This window comes from Typopeltis vanoorti, chromosome 2 (genome assembly GCF_054136105.1).
Source record: "Typopeltis vanoorti isolate ZY-2024b chromosome 2, IOZ_Tvanoo_1.0, whole genome shotgun sequence".
Classification (NCBI taxonomy): Eukaryota; Metazoa; Arthropoda; class Arachnida; order Uropygi; family Thelyphonidae; genus Typopeltis; species Typopeltis vanoorti.
In genome coordinates, this window is record NC_143550.1 from 118901954 (window position 1) to 118919185 (window position 17232).

The 17232-nt window shown below is 34.5% G+C and overlaps 1 protein-coding gene across 1 annotated transcript in view; it reads left to right on the plus strand.

The window, feature by feature from the left end:
- The first annotated feature begins 260 nt into the window (after positions 1–260).
- LOC150109376 (transcription factor CP2-like protein 1) overlaps positions 261–17232 on the plus strand; it is a 311379-nt gene continuing 294407 nt past the window's right edge. The window contains exons 1-3 of the mRNA XM_090407787.1: positions 261–732; positions 2439–2609; positions 14991–15050. Coding sequence (XP_090263913.1) covers positions 2455–2609; positions 14991–15050 — 215 coding nt within the window. The 5' untranslated portion in view covers positions 261–732; positions 2439–2454. The remainder of the gene's footprint in view (positions 733–2438; positions 2610–14990; positions 15051–17232) is intronic.

Consider the following 17232-nt stretch of genomic DNA (forward strand, 5'->3'; position numbering starts at 1 on the left):
ACCTTAAGCACCAAATTTCATTAAAATCTGCCCTGCAAGAGAGGAGATGTTAAAGGCGTTCTGGATAGAGAAAACGAATCTAACATGTGACTTCGCATTTTGTGTACATTTTAGGTGATTCCAAACTGTGACTGAAGCAAAAAAATAAAAAAGAAAGTAAATAAACTTGAATTAAAATAAAATAAAATAGGAAAAAACTATGAATTTCAATTTTGTCACTAGGGATCGAAAGAATTGATAAACTGGATAAAACTGTAACTTCTTGGTTAAATTCATGGTTAACTTATGTGGGAAATGTAGTGGGTTCTGCTTTTCTAAAGTAATTTAGTTTTGAAAATTTGCGTTTAGTAACAAATAATGAGAGGTTGATATTATTATCACTGTAGAATGAGCTGTGTACGTGATGGAGGAATCGGCCTAGATGAGCTGTGTACGTGATGGAGGAATCGGCCTAGATGAGCTGGATATTGTTGCTTATAATAATTACGGAATCTAGAAGCAGACAGTTCTAAAAGATGTTAAAAAACATTACAGGAGAAAATGAAGCTTAAAATTCATTCTACGTCTTTCTTAATTCTTCAAAATAAGTTTTTATTTGATACGTTGGTAATTGCGCATGTAATATTTACTTGTTTGTAATCAGATGTCATAATTTGCAAGTACTTACATCAAGATAAGTAAAATGTTTTGTTTCAACATCGCTCGAGGTTGTAGCGAAAACTGTAAATAATAGTAAGTTATTTGATCAAAACTTAATATTTTGAAAATGAAGTTGATGCTTGTTTATTTAATGAAACATGAGTGAAATTCGAATTGCCAGTTTTGCAATGCGGTTTGAATAGTTACACATTTCTTCTGTATTCAGCTACATGTGGCAGTAGAACGTACCTTCACGAAGACATAAATCAGAAATCAGATTTAAACGAAATTTCTTGCATTGAATTTTTTCTTTCTCCATCTGATTTTTACATGGTAGTCCTCATCTAATCCTCAAAACATTAATATTTTCTATACTGGCGATTGTATAATGCAGTAATAATAATATTAGTAATAATATACACTTATATATAATTAGAAATTTTAACAGTGATTCTGTTAAAACATCAGAACCCGAAGAGATAATTTATTATTATTTTTTTCTTTTTATAGCAACATGATTACCATATCCTATGAGAAATTATCAATAGTTAAATATGCCCTTGAAAAATTTAAAGCATAATTGACAGTTTTAGATAGCTATTGCTGCAGAATTAATGGATATATAATCATGCCTATAGAAGGTACTGAGATTATAATACATAAAATTAATACTAATTTCTTCTGGTCTTATCTGGTAAATCTGATAACTTTAATTACCTTATTTATACATGCAGTGTAATTTGCTTTGTACTAGAAAGTGGCAACCAGAAATTCTTTGATTTTTTTATTTTTTACTGTGTTTTATGGAGAGCTGTATCTAGAAATTTAAAAGAAACAGACATCACAAGCATTACTCACTAATAAAATAAACAAGTATTGAAGCAATAAATCTTATCAAAATTTTGTTTTTTGTCATCCAAAACACATTTCCTTCTGTTTGCAGATTGAGTACTTATTTGATCACTGGTTGACAGTTTATTATATGCATGTCATATATTATAATCAGAAGTAATGTGCCTAGCCAATTTATTTTGAATCTTTTGAGTAAGATTGCTCAACACATTACAGCAATCATTTGGAGATCTGACATACAAACCTATCAATCTAATATAACAATGTAGTTGCATTTGCTGAAGACTCTCCATCTATGGTACAAACAACCCAGAATTGATGAAATTGGGTTTGGTTGCACCATCCCATATTTTGGTCAATCTGTCTGATTATATGAAATATATAAAATAAGAACCATGGTAACATTGCCACTACAGATAGGAAAAATTTGGTCTCCCAGCCTATGTGCTTAAGACTCTCAGCTGGGTTAGGTATCACGGTATTTTGCATTCACCAAAAATTTGAACATCTGTTCTGCAGTTCTAGTGAGAGGAAGCTATAGTTGCTTATCAATAATAGCTTAAATGTAAGCTTAATCTGATCATCCAGTTTAGGTTGTCAGTTACAAAATGAATATGGTTTCACCAATCAGTGTTTCACACAAATCTGTCATTTCAAACTTAGAACTTGAGTGTATGTGCAACATCGAGCCTGTATTTTGTTTTATAGCTTCTTGTTTTTATATAATATTTCCCTGATAATGATGATGACAGATAGTGAGATATTAACAAAACACAATTCCACATGGGAAGTTCTTAAATATACATGAGACAAATTCAGAACTCATAACTTTATTAATAAAGTAAGTTAGCGTTCATGATTTATATATATATATATATATATATATATATATATATATATTTTTTCCTTTTCTATATAAGTTGAAACTATTTTTTATTTTTTTTTAGTAGGCTTGCTTTGTGTATGCCTATATTTTCACACATGCACATGAGTGTTGTAACAATGACAAATTCAGCTCAGTGGCATGTTGATGACATCGATGATGCCTTGGCTGCAGACTTTGATGGCAGTTTATCTGGTTTAGGAATGGAGCTAGGGACTGCATCATTTAATATGAGGTAAATATCTAATGTTATCTGCTAATTTTTGAAAAACATTTACATAAAAAATTGTATAAATGTTTCATGCCATTACCAATTTCTCAATCACCTGCAATAGGGGAAGAGAAAATTGATCCTTTTGGAGAATGGCTATTGACATTAATTTGGTGACTATGATTGTTAAAGATGAAAGGAGTAAAACTGAATAATCAGGCATGAATAAGTGTAATCTAGGGAACATGGAATTAGTTATGAGTATAATTAAGGTACAGTTCTGGAGCAATATTTTATATTATTTCATTCTTACTTTAATTGTCATTTGACTGTTTATGTTGCAGCTTGCATCAAATTAATATTTAATCTCTTTCATCTCAATAATAGTCAAATTACTGCAAATGGCTAATTGCTGCCTGCTCACCTTACAGCTGTGTAGACATTTGGATTTGCTTTCATTGTATGATATTAGTCACTCATATCAGAAATTGGATGAAATATAAATCTCTACTAATGGGGAAAAAACCCTGTGACATAGTACTATTATTAGGGTGCTAGTGGGAAAAAAAATCTGTAACATAGTACTATTACTGGGCTGTCACTATGTGATCAGTACCATCTGAATGCTGCTTGCCAGTGGAATGTCACTAACTATAGTGACTAAGCCATGTTCTAAAAAAAATTCTGTAAATGCCTGTTATTCCCCTATAGGAAGTTGGTGAGGCTGTTTAGCATTGTGGTTTTGTCTATTTTATTTTGACTTTTTAAGGTGTGTAGGGTGCTGTTGATTTGTTTTATGAGGTCAGGGGTGGGATCATTATGGATTTTTTGGTTGCAACATCCCCATTCCTGAACATCTAAACACAACAAAACATCGCAACATCAAAAAGAAAAATAACCTACAAAAAAATCCATAATGATCCTACCCCCCCCCCCCTTAAAAAGTCAAAACAAAATAGACAAAACCACAATGAGACACACAACCCCCCGCACTACACGCACCCCCTATATGTTCGGGAACATCAAACCCACAAAGATGGTTATCCGATACCGCCCATAGTCTCTTACAAGAACACCACCACAGCTCCTTTATCAAAATTTGTTGCCAAACTCATCAAACCATTACTGACAACATATAACTGCATGATTAAAAATACAGACGACCTATTCCAGAAAATGAATACCATTACTTCATCCCAAGATGACATCCTCACCTCACTAGATGCTTTTATCTTATACACTAACGTGGACGTCCCTAGAACATTAGAATCACAGAGGACCACACACGCGCACACAAAATTAACACCAAATGACATCATTAACTTGATCAAACTCACAACATCTGCCAACTTCTTTAAGTTCAACAACTCCATATATATTCAAATTTTCGGTCTCCCAATGGGCCAAATCATCAGTGGACAACTAGCAGAATTATTCCTAGCACACATAGAATCATTCCTACCCCCCCCCCCCCCCCCCAGCATCACCTTTTATGGCAGATATGTAGACAATAATCTATGCATTGGTAAACCCTCACACGTCACCGCTTTACAAACATCCCTCAACGATTATAGCAACAGACTAAAATTCACCATGGAAACAGAACAGAACAAATCCATCAATTTCTTAAACCTGACGTTAATCAGGACCAACAACAAAATGGCTATGAAGATATTCCACAAACCCACGCATATCAGAAATTACCTCCATTTCAATTCATACCACCCACATTCTGTTAAAAAATCAGTCATCCTATCACAATTTATCAATGCTTACAAATTCTCAATCAACAGTAATTATCTTAACACGGAATTAAAGTATTTAACACAGGTTTTTAAAAATCGCAACTATCCCACACATCTAATAAATTACGTGAACAATATGGCAAAAATCCATCATAACAACAATACAACCAAAACAGACTTCCTTACACATATGGTCATCAAATTGCCATACATCCAAAACACATACAAAGCATACAAATACATTTTCAAACACACCGACTATAAGCTAGTATTCACCATGAACCAAAAATTAGCAAGTCTCCTAAAGCCCACTAAATCTCTCGCACACAAAGAAATATTTGAACACCACAGTGTAGTCTACAAATTTCCTTGTCAAAAAGACTGTGACATCACCTACACTGGCTCTACCATTAGGTCATTATGGACTAGACTACAAGAGCACTTCCGGGATTGCAACATCCCCATTCCGGAACATCTAAACACAAAAAAACATCGCAACATCAAAAAGAAAAATAAAATACAGAGTACAAGGAAGACAGAAATTGCAGCTCATGCCCTTGAACTGAAACATATCCTGCAAATCGACAAGGCCATAATCATAGACCAACAAGACAATGGAACAATGCTTAGAATATCCGAAACAATTGCCATAAAATGCAATGAAAATTCAATCAACGTCCACCGACCCTACCTAATTTCCGAATGTCGGATGATCCACAACTTACAAATCGGGCCACGCCTCCGACCATTTAGCGACAACAAATGCCCCTTTTGGGCAGATTCAACTTGCAGTCATGACATAGCTCTACGCTCGTTCCGAAAATGTTCCGATAATGGTCAGTCGACTGAAATGGTTTGCACCCCATTAACGTTCTCCCCTGCCCCAATTTTCCCATAAGTAAACCCCCCCCAAAAAAGCACCCTTAAACACAATAATATATACAGGGTGTTCGGGATAAATTTGACAGTTTCGTAAGGAAAAAGAAAATCTTCTTTGTATCTATTAAATTTAATGAATTGACAAAAAAACATTACAGGCAGAGTTAATTACAATACTATCAACAAGATTTACTCAAAATAACCACCATTAGCATCGATCACAGCTTCAATTCTGCTTCGGAACCTCGAACAAGCTGATGCTACAGTCTCCCTGGGAAGGGCCGCAAAAACTGTTTTAATTTTATCCATTAACTGGGCTTTTGTATTACTGGAAGTGCGATTGGTGTCTTTTTCAACTGCGCCCCCATACAAAATAATCCATGGGGTTAAGGTCTGGGGAGTTTGGAGGCCAAACATTTGGACTGGTGAAGTCGTAGAAATTTTCAGACAACCATTTTTGACTTTTCCCAGAGGTGTGGCAAGGGGCCGAATCCTGCTGCCATACATACGGCCTACCATTGGCTACCCTTGTTATCCAGGGCTTGACTACAGTTAGCAACTCCACGAACAAAGCCCGAATTCCAATGCCAGGGTTCTTCAACACCTGTTCCTGCAGATTTGCGAGGAATTCTGCTGTACGAACGCAATCAGATCGTCTGCTAGGGATCTTTCTTCTTGCTACATCCTCGTAGTCACCATTGCAAGTCTCTAGTTCATGCCTGATTGTTTTTACTGTATTCAGGGAGCATTGGGCAGCAGTCGTAATATCCTTATTTTGATGGCGGGCACGAATCATCATGATACAAGTTATTCTCTTCCATGATTCAGGTGGGTTCCAGCTATCCATCCTTTCTGACATCTTGTATATGAATGAAGAAGGGTCCAAACTTTTAAATGAAGAGAAGTGTGTGTTAATACATGTAACTTACGGAAAAATATAATTAATTATAAATATGTCAAATTTATCCCGAACACCCTGTATATTATTATTAAAATAAACCCGTGTTTCCAATTTATTCTTCCGTGTCAAACCCCCCTGCCCATGCTCCCTTACACCTTGTTATAAACAACCTTCAGCAGAAACATGGAATTTGAAGACATCCTAGTATCAAAACAAGGTATGTACAAAATTTTTTCTCCTCTTTTATTCTGCTATAATTGTCTTCAATACTCACCCATAATGCCCTAAAATATATATATAATTTTTTTGAGTAAAAATAGCCAATGTATTTAAAGTAAGGGACACTCCTAAACAAAAACAGGCTATAATAGCCGTAATAATAATAATAAATGAAGAAATTTTATAAATCCTGAATATAACAACTAGTTAACTATTATATAAGAATAGACAGTAGCAGACTACCAACATACTATATAGATATAAAATAAATGGAAAAAGAACTGGAAGACCAAGAAAACAATAGAATGAAACTAGAACAGGTCAGTTGACTTAAAATTCATGATAGGAGAAAGAAGAAGAATGAAAGTGCTGTATTATTTGCATTTTTATTCTTCCAGTCAGTATCTCCCTTATTAAAATCCTTGATTAGTAATCCTTTGTTTTTCTTTTTATCTTTAAGTAAATGGTACATAATATCATCACCACTATGTCCCTTATAGTAACATACTTTTACCTTCAACTATTCTGGCTCCATGCTTATTAATTACTGTACTGGCATTTACATGTATATATATCCATAATTACATGGATGTGAAGTGTCTTTATAGTCAATACAACCTCTGGATATTATTATTGTTATTATCTGTGACCTTCAGGGAGTCAAGGACTCATCGAGAGAGGCTATAACTCACCCAAACCAGCTGTCATACCTTCCCTTAAATTCACTCACACTAGATGCACTTACTCCCCCTAAAGGTCAACTATTCCACTCACTGCTCTGTGAGCGGAAAACCTAGCTCTTACTTAACTTCCATGGATATTCCCATATTCTCTCCCCCACCTTTCATATAACAAAAAATTTCATCAGACGATATCCTATAACATTCATTTCGAAGTTTATAGACCTCTATCATATCACTCCTCTTTCTCCTGTTAACCAGAGTCTGTAATTCACATACTCGCAATCTGTCCTCATAATCTAAATTCCATAATCTGGGTATAATCTTTGCGCCCTTTCCACAGCTTCTTTATTCTTTTGGAACCTGGGAGGCCAAATCTGCAGACAATAATCCATCATCATCATCATCATCAAATTCCTGCCATGTACCCTCAAGGGGTGTACAGGATATGACAGTACTACATGAAAAAATTACATCATTACTAACTTCCTATCTACAATTTTCCTCCAAATCAGTCTGTTATTTGTCAACACTCCAATATTATCAGATCTTATATTTCTATCGTCTAAAGCACTTTGTACTGTATCAATCCACCTATATCTTGGTCTTCCTCTGGGTCGTTTTCCTGCCAACCTGGCAGAGAATACTTGTTTTGCTAATCTTTCCTCTCCCATTCTATTTAAGTGACCATACCACCTGAGATTAGCTCTGCTAACGCATTCCTGGATGCTGACAATGTCAAGTTCTTTCCTAATATCCTCATTTTTAATATGATATTGCCATTGATGCCATCTGTTCACACCTCTAATCTTTCTCAGGACTCTCATATCTGCAGTCTCTAGTCTTTGGTCAAGTGTTTTACTTCTGACCCAGCTCTCAGATCCATAAGTTAAAATTGGTTTGAACACAGTCTTGTATACAGCTAATTTAGTGTTCCGACTAATTTCTTTCTTATTCCATATGAATTTATTCAATTGACTTCCCACGATACCAGCTTTGCTGATTCTGTTGTCTATTTCTATATTTAGTTTACCATCTTCAGTAAAAATTGTGCCTAAGTAGCTGAAATGTTTTACTTGTTCCACAGGTTCTCCATTCACAACACAGTTGACATTTTCAATGATTCTGCCTATTTTCATTGTCTTTGTCTTTTTATTGCTGACCTTCATACCATATCTATTACAACAGCTATTCAATTTAGTCAGAGAATCTTGCAGACTTGTAGCGGATTTATTTAGAAGTATAACATCATCCGCACAAAGCAAAGAGCTGACATTAACATCTCCAATTTTGATATCAGGTTTAATACCACATTCCTTCATAATGTGATCCATATAGATAATGAATAACAGAGGGGATAATGTACATCCTTGTCTCACACCAGATTTAACATTAAACCATCTTCCTGTACTTCCTTCAATTCTAACTGTTGACTCACAACTCAAATAAAGACTAAGTATTGCTTGATATAATGTCCCATTGACACCATATAACTGCAGCGTATTGAATAGCTTCTCTCTTGGCAACTTGTAATATGCCTTTTCCAAATTGACAAAACTTAAATACAGATCTTTGTTATTGGAAGTTTATTTTTCACTTGGTTAGAGTATAATAAAATTAGTTTAATCCTTTATCCAAGTGCGAGCAAACACAGTTTGCGCCTGAAGTATCTTCAGGACTAGGGTAAGATCTTTGTTATATTCCCATGCTTTCTCGACTATTTGTCGTAAAGTGAAGATCTGATCCTGACAGCCTCTATTTGGCCTGAATCCAGCTTGTTCTTCACCAAGCTTTTCTTCCACAATTCTTCTCAACCGTTTCTCAAGTATACTTGCATAGATCTTGCCAGGAACACTCAGTAGGGAAATACCTCTGTAATTCTCACATTCAGTTTTATTTCCCTTTTTATATATGGGTACTATAAGAGCTCTACTCCAATCATCGGGAATTCGTCCCTCTGTCCAGGCTTTCTGAACTATGCAGTGCAGCCACTGTAAGACTCTTATACCACCATGCTTCAGCATTTCTGGTCGAATATCATCTACTCCTGCTGCCTTTCCACATTTCAAGCCTTTAATGGTTTTTTCTACTTCAAGTATGGATATGTATTCCTGACTGCATGCCTGGTCAGTGTTTTTTATCACTGTGCTGTCATTACTGCTTGTTTCATTTAGCAGTTTTTCAAAGTAATTACTCCATACTTCAAGGATATCTTTTTCTCCTGTTTTCATTTCACCTTTATCATCTCTAATTCCTTTCACAGCACTCTTTCCTCCATTCCTAAGCTTCTTCAACAACCTCCAGAATATTTTGCCACCTTCTTGATATTTATTTTCTATATTCTTGCCAAAGTCCTCCCATGACTTTTGTTTAGCTAGTTTTACACAGTGTTTAGCTTTCTTACATTTGTCTCTGTATTCTGTAAGAGTAAAAGCTGACTTATTTGCCAGGAACTTTTGATATGCTTTCTTCTTTTCCTTCACTGCCTCTTTAACTTCCTGTGTCCACCAGGGAGTTCTGATTTTTTTATCCTTGCACAAAACCTCACCACATGCCTCTCTGGCAGAATCAATCAATGTTTCCTTCAGAGTTTGCCATTGAATCTCCAAGGTTTGATTCCTGTTCTCAAACTCTTTCATTTTCTTTTCAATAATATTTCTGTATTTTAGTCTACAGTTCACATCTGAGAGCTGCTCAACTTTTATTCGCTTTAAAACTTTCTTACATGTTATTCTTTTCAATATGAAATTCAATTTTATCCTGCTCAAGACTAAATAGTGATCACTTCCAATTTCAAATCCTCTGTACACTCTGGTGACCTGCACCAGGGAGAAAACATCACTATCAACAATAACATAGTCAATGAGACTTTTCTTATTCCTAGCCTCTTCTCTCCATGTGAATTTGTGCACATTTTTATGTTGGAACATGGTGTTAGTAATAACCAGTCCATGTCCTGAGCAGAAATCCAACAGATATTTGCCATTATTATTAGCTTTGCTCTTTTCTCCAAATTTTCCCAAAATATTTTTGTATGTCTCACAATCATTTCCAACTCTACTATTTAGATCCCCAACAAGGACCAACTTTTCCTTTTTCATTGTGTCAGTTGCTTTTTCTAAAGCCTCAAAAAATTCCTCCACTTCTACCCTAGTAGAACCTTCTGTGGGACCATAGGCACAAATAAGTCTCATTGTCCAGTTCCCCATTCTCATATTTGCCCACATTACTCTACTTGAGACTGACTGCCATTCAAGAAGATTAGCCTCGTATTTTGTGTTGAATACTATGGCTACACCTTCTTTTCCTTGATTGTCATTGCCTGAATATAACATTTTGTATTTATTGCTCAGAAAGATCTCGCCAGTTTTGGTCTTTTTTGTTTCAGTCACCCCTATTATGTCGATCTGGTACTTATCTAATTCCTCAGCTAGCTCCATTTCTTTGCCATTCAGGCTTCTTACGTTGATAGTACCGATCTTTAACTCTGGTGATGTTGAGTTGGGGTTTGTAATCCAGGTGCGGTCTTATCAAGGCCTTATAAAGAGTCAAAATGACTTCCTTATCCTTGCATGTCAAGGTTCGCTTCAACATCACAATTACCCTCTGAGTTGTATTTGCAACTTTTGCTATGTGACCTTTGAACTTCAAATTCCTATTTACCATAATCAAGATTCCCTAGCCTCATCACTTTCTTGTAGCATAATCCCACTAATATAATATGCTGCTGGAAATCTCATCACGTCAAAGCGTATAGCTTTGCACTTACTAACATTAAACTGATAGCCATTTTCGTTTTCCCAAATTTTCAGCCTATTCAAATCATTTTGTAAGTGCTGTATATTAGTAGCATCCTGATTGCCCTGCCTATCTTTGCATCATCAAACAATTGCACATCTTCTGTTAGACCCTTATTATAGAAATAATATGTATACAATGCATTTCATTATGATATATTTTATATACATGGCCATTTAAAAACCACACTAAATCCTCTCCTGGATTGGAATTTAGTGTATTATCAATCTGATAGCCTAAATTTTCCCTGATAAGCAATACATTACCCCCCCCTCCCTTTATTTCCTCTATTCAGTCTCTTCTGATAACCTTGTAATTACCATTATGTACCTTGATATATTAGTGTCACCATTAAGCCACCAATCACAAATCCTCATAATATGTAACTTAATTTCTCCAATTAATAATTTAAACCTCATGATTATATTCTTTAACTTTGGGAATTGGTATATAAGAACATGATACCATTCAAGGTACTTAATATCAGTTTTTCCTTACCATTAATGCAGACCTCCTTACTGTTATTATTATTTGACTTACCCTTCAGTGAATTGCCATCAGTCTCCATTGGTTAGGGATTTTTTTATGGACTTACTCAGCTTTATGGATCCACTGGTATTTAGATGGATACCATCTCCACTAAACCATTTCTGATTATTAACCAACTGATTATCATAAATTAAAAAATACACAGTCATATGCAGTGCATAACTTAGAATCCATTTAGCTGATCATGAATTCTTCTCTATCAAATGTAGGTATTATGTTAATAAATTTAATCCTTTTAACTTTCAATTTAGTAATTAATATAAGTGCCAAAAAAATTCCCTTGTAATGTCTTTTAAATAAACCCAGTTTTAGGTCATTTGTTTTCTTTAACATAAACACCACACAATTTTTATCTTTTTTTTTCTTCTTTACTCTTTACACAAGTTTATTAAAATAGCTTATTCTAGCTGTAGACAAGCATTCTTCTTCTTGTAATCAAACCTACTTAAAATATGCCTACCTCTCTTATTATAGAATCATTGTGAATTTTAATGTTAGCACTGAAATCAGAATCTATGTTTGACACACAATCAATCAAATGATCCTGTTTATTAAAATTCTCTTCCACATTGGATTCATTCGGTAAAAGCTAATTGTTTACACCCATAATATCACCAATATTATCTATCTCTGATTTGTTGCTTTCACTATCAGAATACTTATTATGAAGGCTCTTCTAGGAAGTTTGATGTATTGAGAGATGGTCTCTTTCAGTCACTCATACTTATGTCTTTGAACATATTCATCAAAAACACACTCTAATTATAACCTATTCTACATTACACACACTAAATGATATGAAAAGAACCTGGATCACACATGCCTCCTAACCACACCCTTAATCAGTTTCCAACTCTTTCAATAACATTAAATTCTAAATGACTAAATAACATTTCTAAATGACTCAGCAACTGTTTTTCCTATCCCTCCTCCAAGTAATTTTTTTGCAATGAAACCATTTCCATTTTAAGTGATATATTAACTAATCTGACACCTGACATCTCGTGAAAAACAAAACAAAAAATAAATAAATGATCAAGAATTAACTAACTGAGAGCCTAGAACTCTGTTGTTTTATAAAGGATAATTCATCACATCTACAACTTTTTGTAACATTAAGATATGATTGTTTAGGCTGACAGTTAAGCTTAAGTTAGAGAAAGATTCAGTGGCATGGTTATGTAGAACTTTATTGCAGTAATTATCATCATTAAATTCCTACCATGTACCCTCAAGGGATGCACAGGATATGATAGTACTTCATGAAAAATTTACATCATTACTAACTTCCTATTTACAATTTTTCTCCAAATCAGTTTGTTACTTGTCAAGACTACAACATTATCAGATCCATATTTCTATCTTTTAAGGCACTTTTTACCATATCAATCGACCTATATCTTGATCTTCCTCTGGGTTGTTTTCCTGCCAACCTGCCAGAGAACCCTTGTTTTGCTGATCTTTCCTCACCCATTCTGTTTAAGTGACCATGCTACCTTATATTAGCTCTGCTAACACATTCCTGGATGCTGACAATGTCAAGTTCTTTCCTAATATCCTCATTTTTAATATGATATTGCCATTGCTGCCATCTGTTCATGCCCCTGATCTTTCTAAGGACTCATATCTGCAGTCTCTAGTCTTTGGGCGAGTGTTTTATTTCGCATCATCTGCATAAAGCAGAGCTGACATTAACATCTCCAACTTTGATATCATGTTTAATACCACTTTCCTTCATAATGTGATCCATATAGATAATGAATAACAGAGGGGATAATGTACATCCTTGTCTGATGCCAGGTTAAACTTTAAACCATCTTCCTTTACTTCCTTCAATTCTAACTGCTGGCTTACAACTCAAATAAAAACTAAGTATTGCTTGATATAATGCCCCATTGACACCATATAACTGTAGCATATGAATAGTTTCTCTCTTGGCTCCTTGTCATATGCCTTTTCCAGATCTACAAAACTTAAATACAGATCTTTGTTATATTCCTGTGATTTCTCCACTATTTGTCGTAAAGTGATGATCTGATCCTGACAGCCTCTATTTGGCCTGAATCCAGCCTGTTCTTCACCAAGCTTTTCTTCAGTAATTATCAATCTTTTCTTATTGTTGGTGATGCTCATAATCACAGATCTTTATGGAAATTGATTGTAAGTGAACTTCATCTTAGTGCTGTGTGTGTGTGTGTATTTTTTAATTATTATTTTATTTATTTTTAATGAAATCTATGTAGGTATAAGGAAGGTTGTAGGGATAAGGAAGGCAAGTCCTCCTGCATGCAAGAGTTCTCACTTATGGAACACTAGATGTATGGGTTCTCATTTTCACTATACTATTAGAATATTATATTCAATAAATTTAAGCAAAAGGGACAATTCGCACTTTTTCTTCATGACTTTCCCACCTAAGGTTGATCAAATCAATTGCTCATGTAACTTTACCTTACATAGGTTAAACCAGATGCATTGTTGGCATCAGAAAAGAATGCAAATATATCTGTTTTGTCTATAGAAAAATAGGCCTTTCCCGTCGTGCTTCAGAATCTCAACATAGGATTGATTGAAAATGCATCAAGTTGTTACACACATGGTCAAAAAAAAAAAAAGAAAAAAGGTACATGAGGTATTACCTGGCCTGAACTCTAAAATGATGGCATCCAGAATTTCAAAAAAATTGGTTTGCACACACCTAACCCATTCCACAGCCACTAGATTATAGAAGGCCATGATGACCAAATGATTAACATAGTCGATATGGGTTAATGATGACACACTTGATGTATGAGCTCTCACTATGCCATTAGCAGCCAAAGTGATAGAAATTCAGGCTGACCTTAAGTCTTTTTTCACTGCTTTTCATGTTAAAAATTTTACGTTTAATGAATTGTCCTTTATAAAACATCAGGACTGTAGATCCTTGTTTAATTATTTTTGATCATATAATGCCAATTATTTTTGCCATCAGGTGTTGGGTTAGCTGAGGTTATTATATATATAATAGTTTTTGTCATATTGTAGTTTAAGACTGTGACAAGTGAATTAACCTTTACTTCAGACCAGCTGATGACCTAGATCTGAAGGTCATAATATTATTATTATTATGTGACACCTCTAGAGAGTCCAAAGACTCATCGATAGAGAGTGTGCCAACAGCATCGAATGATTCACCCCTTCCAACTACTAACCGTGCTCAAACTTGCTGAACTTTTTGCGTGAGCCATTAGTAGCAGAGGCTCTACCAATCAACCAACCTTTGATATTTAGAGATAATTTTAATATTTTTTCTTCACCCAATAATTATTTACAGAGATTTCATGCAGTTATTAACTCTACTTCTGTCTCCCTGCTCAACTGTTCCTGCATCTGATATTAAAATAATTACCTATAACTTGTTATAACTTATGAACAGATTATGAACCTATAGTATAAACTCTAATGAGTTAGCCATTATTTCAAAAACAATTTATCAGATATTAAACATATTTAGAACTAAAATTGGCACTTAATTGGTGTAATTTTTGTTTGTTCAATGATCATTACAGTGAATATAGGTTTTTTGGGTCTCTGTTCATGATAAGTCACTGACCACATGGGATATAATAAGAATAATATTTAAATTTTACAGTGATGCACTGTTGGCTCTTCCAAATCTTACATTGAAACAAGAAAGTAGTCAAGAGAATGGGTAAGTAAAGCTTGTATTCATTTCTTAAATAATGTAATAATTGTGATTATGTGCACTTATCCTCTATTTTCTTTTACATCATATTTACTAGAGATGTTAATCCAAGTATAAATAATGAACACTGTGACAACAGCACAAACAACAAGACTCAACTGGGAGTTGGCTGTTCATCACAATGGTGGAAGGGGGTTGTGATGTGTGTGGTCGGAAGTGGTGCTATTGCAGATATTAAAATCTCTAACGTGTTCTTTAAATTAAAATACATAATTAGACTTGATAGATATTACAATGTAACTTTTAATTAATTAGAAATAATATAAAATGGTAATGAAAACTGATAGCAAATGGATTAGAACAATCCATTTGTTCTCAATTAATCTTATTAATAAATGTTGGAACAAACCAACAGTTATTAACACAAGTAATTACAAAGATGTTGAAAGTTTATTTTGCACTTGGTTATACTATAATAAATTTAGTTTAATCCTTTATCCAAGTGTGAGCAAACAGAGTTTGCACCTGAAAATATCTTCAGGACTGAGGAAAGGTAGTGCAACACCAGGCAACTCGGAGCAAAGGTGGACCAAGCTATCATCACTCCTGTCTCAGTATCTCAACCTCTGGACCTGGCACCCTCTGACGAGACCTCATTAAAGGTCGAAACCGGTCTGAGTAGTGGCCCTTCCCTTAATGCATAACAATATACATATCCGAAGGAGATGTGTTTTGCATTATGGGAGATACTGAGATAGGAGTGATGATAGCTTGGTCCACCTTTGCTCCCAGTTGCCTGGTGTTGCACTACCTTTCCTCAGTCTTGAAGATATTTTCAAGTGCAAACTCTGTTTGCTCACACTTGGATAAAGGATTAAACTAAATTTATAAAAGTAATTACAACTTACATTCTTATATTAAATCAACAAAACTACAATTAGTATCATGCTACATTTTTTAACCAAGAAAATGTATTTTAATTATTATTATTCATCCTATACTAAATATACTCTACACAGCATAACTAAGCATTAAGCACTGCAAACCATATTTGACTCTTATTCTGGTTAGCAATTAGAATGAGGGAGAGAGAGAGAGAATAAATAGTTCTCCTTAGTTCATCATCAAATTCCTGCCATGTACCCTCAAGGGGGTACAGGATATGATAGTACTACATGAAAAAATTTACATCATTATTAATTTCCTATCTACAATTTTCCTCCAAATCAGTCTGTTACTTGCAAGACTCCAACATTATCAGATCTTATATTTCTATCTTTTAAGGCACTTTTTACCATATCAATCCACCTATATCTTGATCTTCCTCTGGGTTGTTTTCCTGCCAACCTGGCAGAGAACACTTGTTTTGCTAATCTTTCCTCACCCATTCTGTTTAAGTGACCATACTACCTTATATTAGCTCTGCTAACACATTCCTGGATGCTGACAATGTAAAGTTCTTTCCTAATATCCTCGTTTTTAATATGATATTGCCATTAATGCCATCTATTCATGCCTATAATCTCTCCCACGACTCACATATCTGTGGTCTCTAGTCTTTGGTCAAGTGTTTTACTTCTGACCCAGCTCTCAGATCCATAAGTTAAAACTGGTTTGAACACAGTCTTGTATACAGCTAATTTAGTGTTCCAACTCATTTCTCTCTTATTCCATATGAATTTATTCAGTTGACTTCCCACCATACCAGCTTTGTTGATTCTGTTGTCTATTTCTATATTTAATTTACCATCTTCAGTAAAAATCATGCCTAAGTAGCTGAAATGTTTTACTTGTTCCACAGGTTCTCCATTCACAACACAGTTGACATTTTCAATGATTCTGCCTATTTTCATTGTCTTTGTCTTTTTATTGCTGACCTTCATACCATATCTATTACAACAGCTATTCAATTTAGTCAGAGAATCTTCTTGCAGACTTGTAGCAGATTTATTTAGAAGTATAACATCATCCGCATAAAGCAAAGAGCTGACATTAACATCTCCAATTCTGATATCATGTTTAATACCACTTTCCTTCATAATGTGATCCATATAGATAATGAATAACAGAGGGGATAATGTACATCCTTGTCTCACACCAGATTTAACATCACACCATCTTCCTGTACTTCCTTTAATACTTAGTCTTTATTTACAACTCAAATAAAGACTAAGTATTGCTTGATATA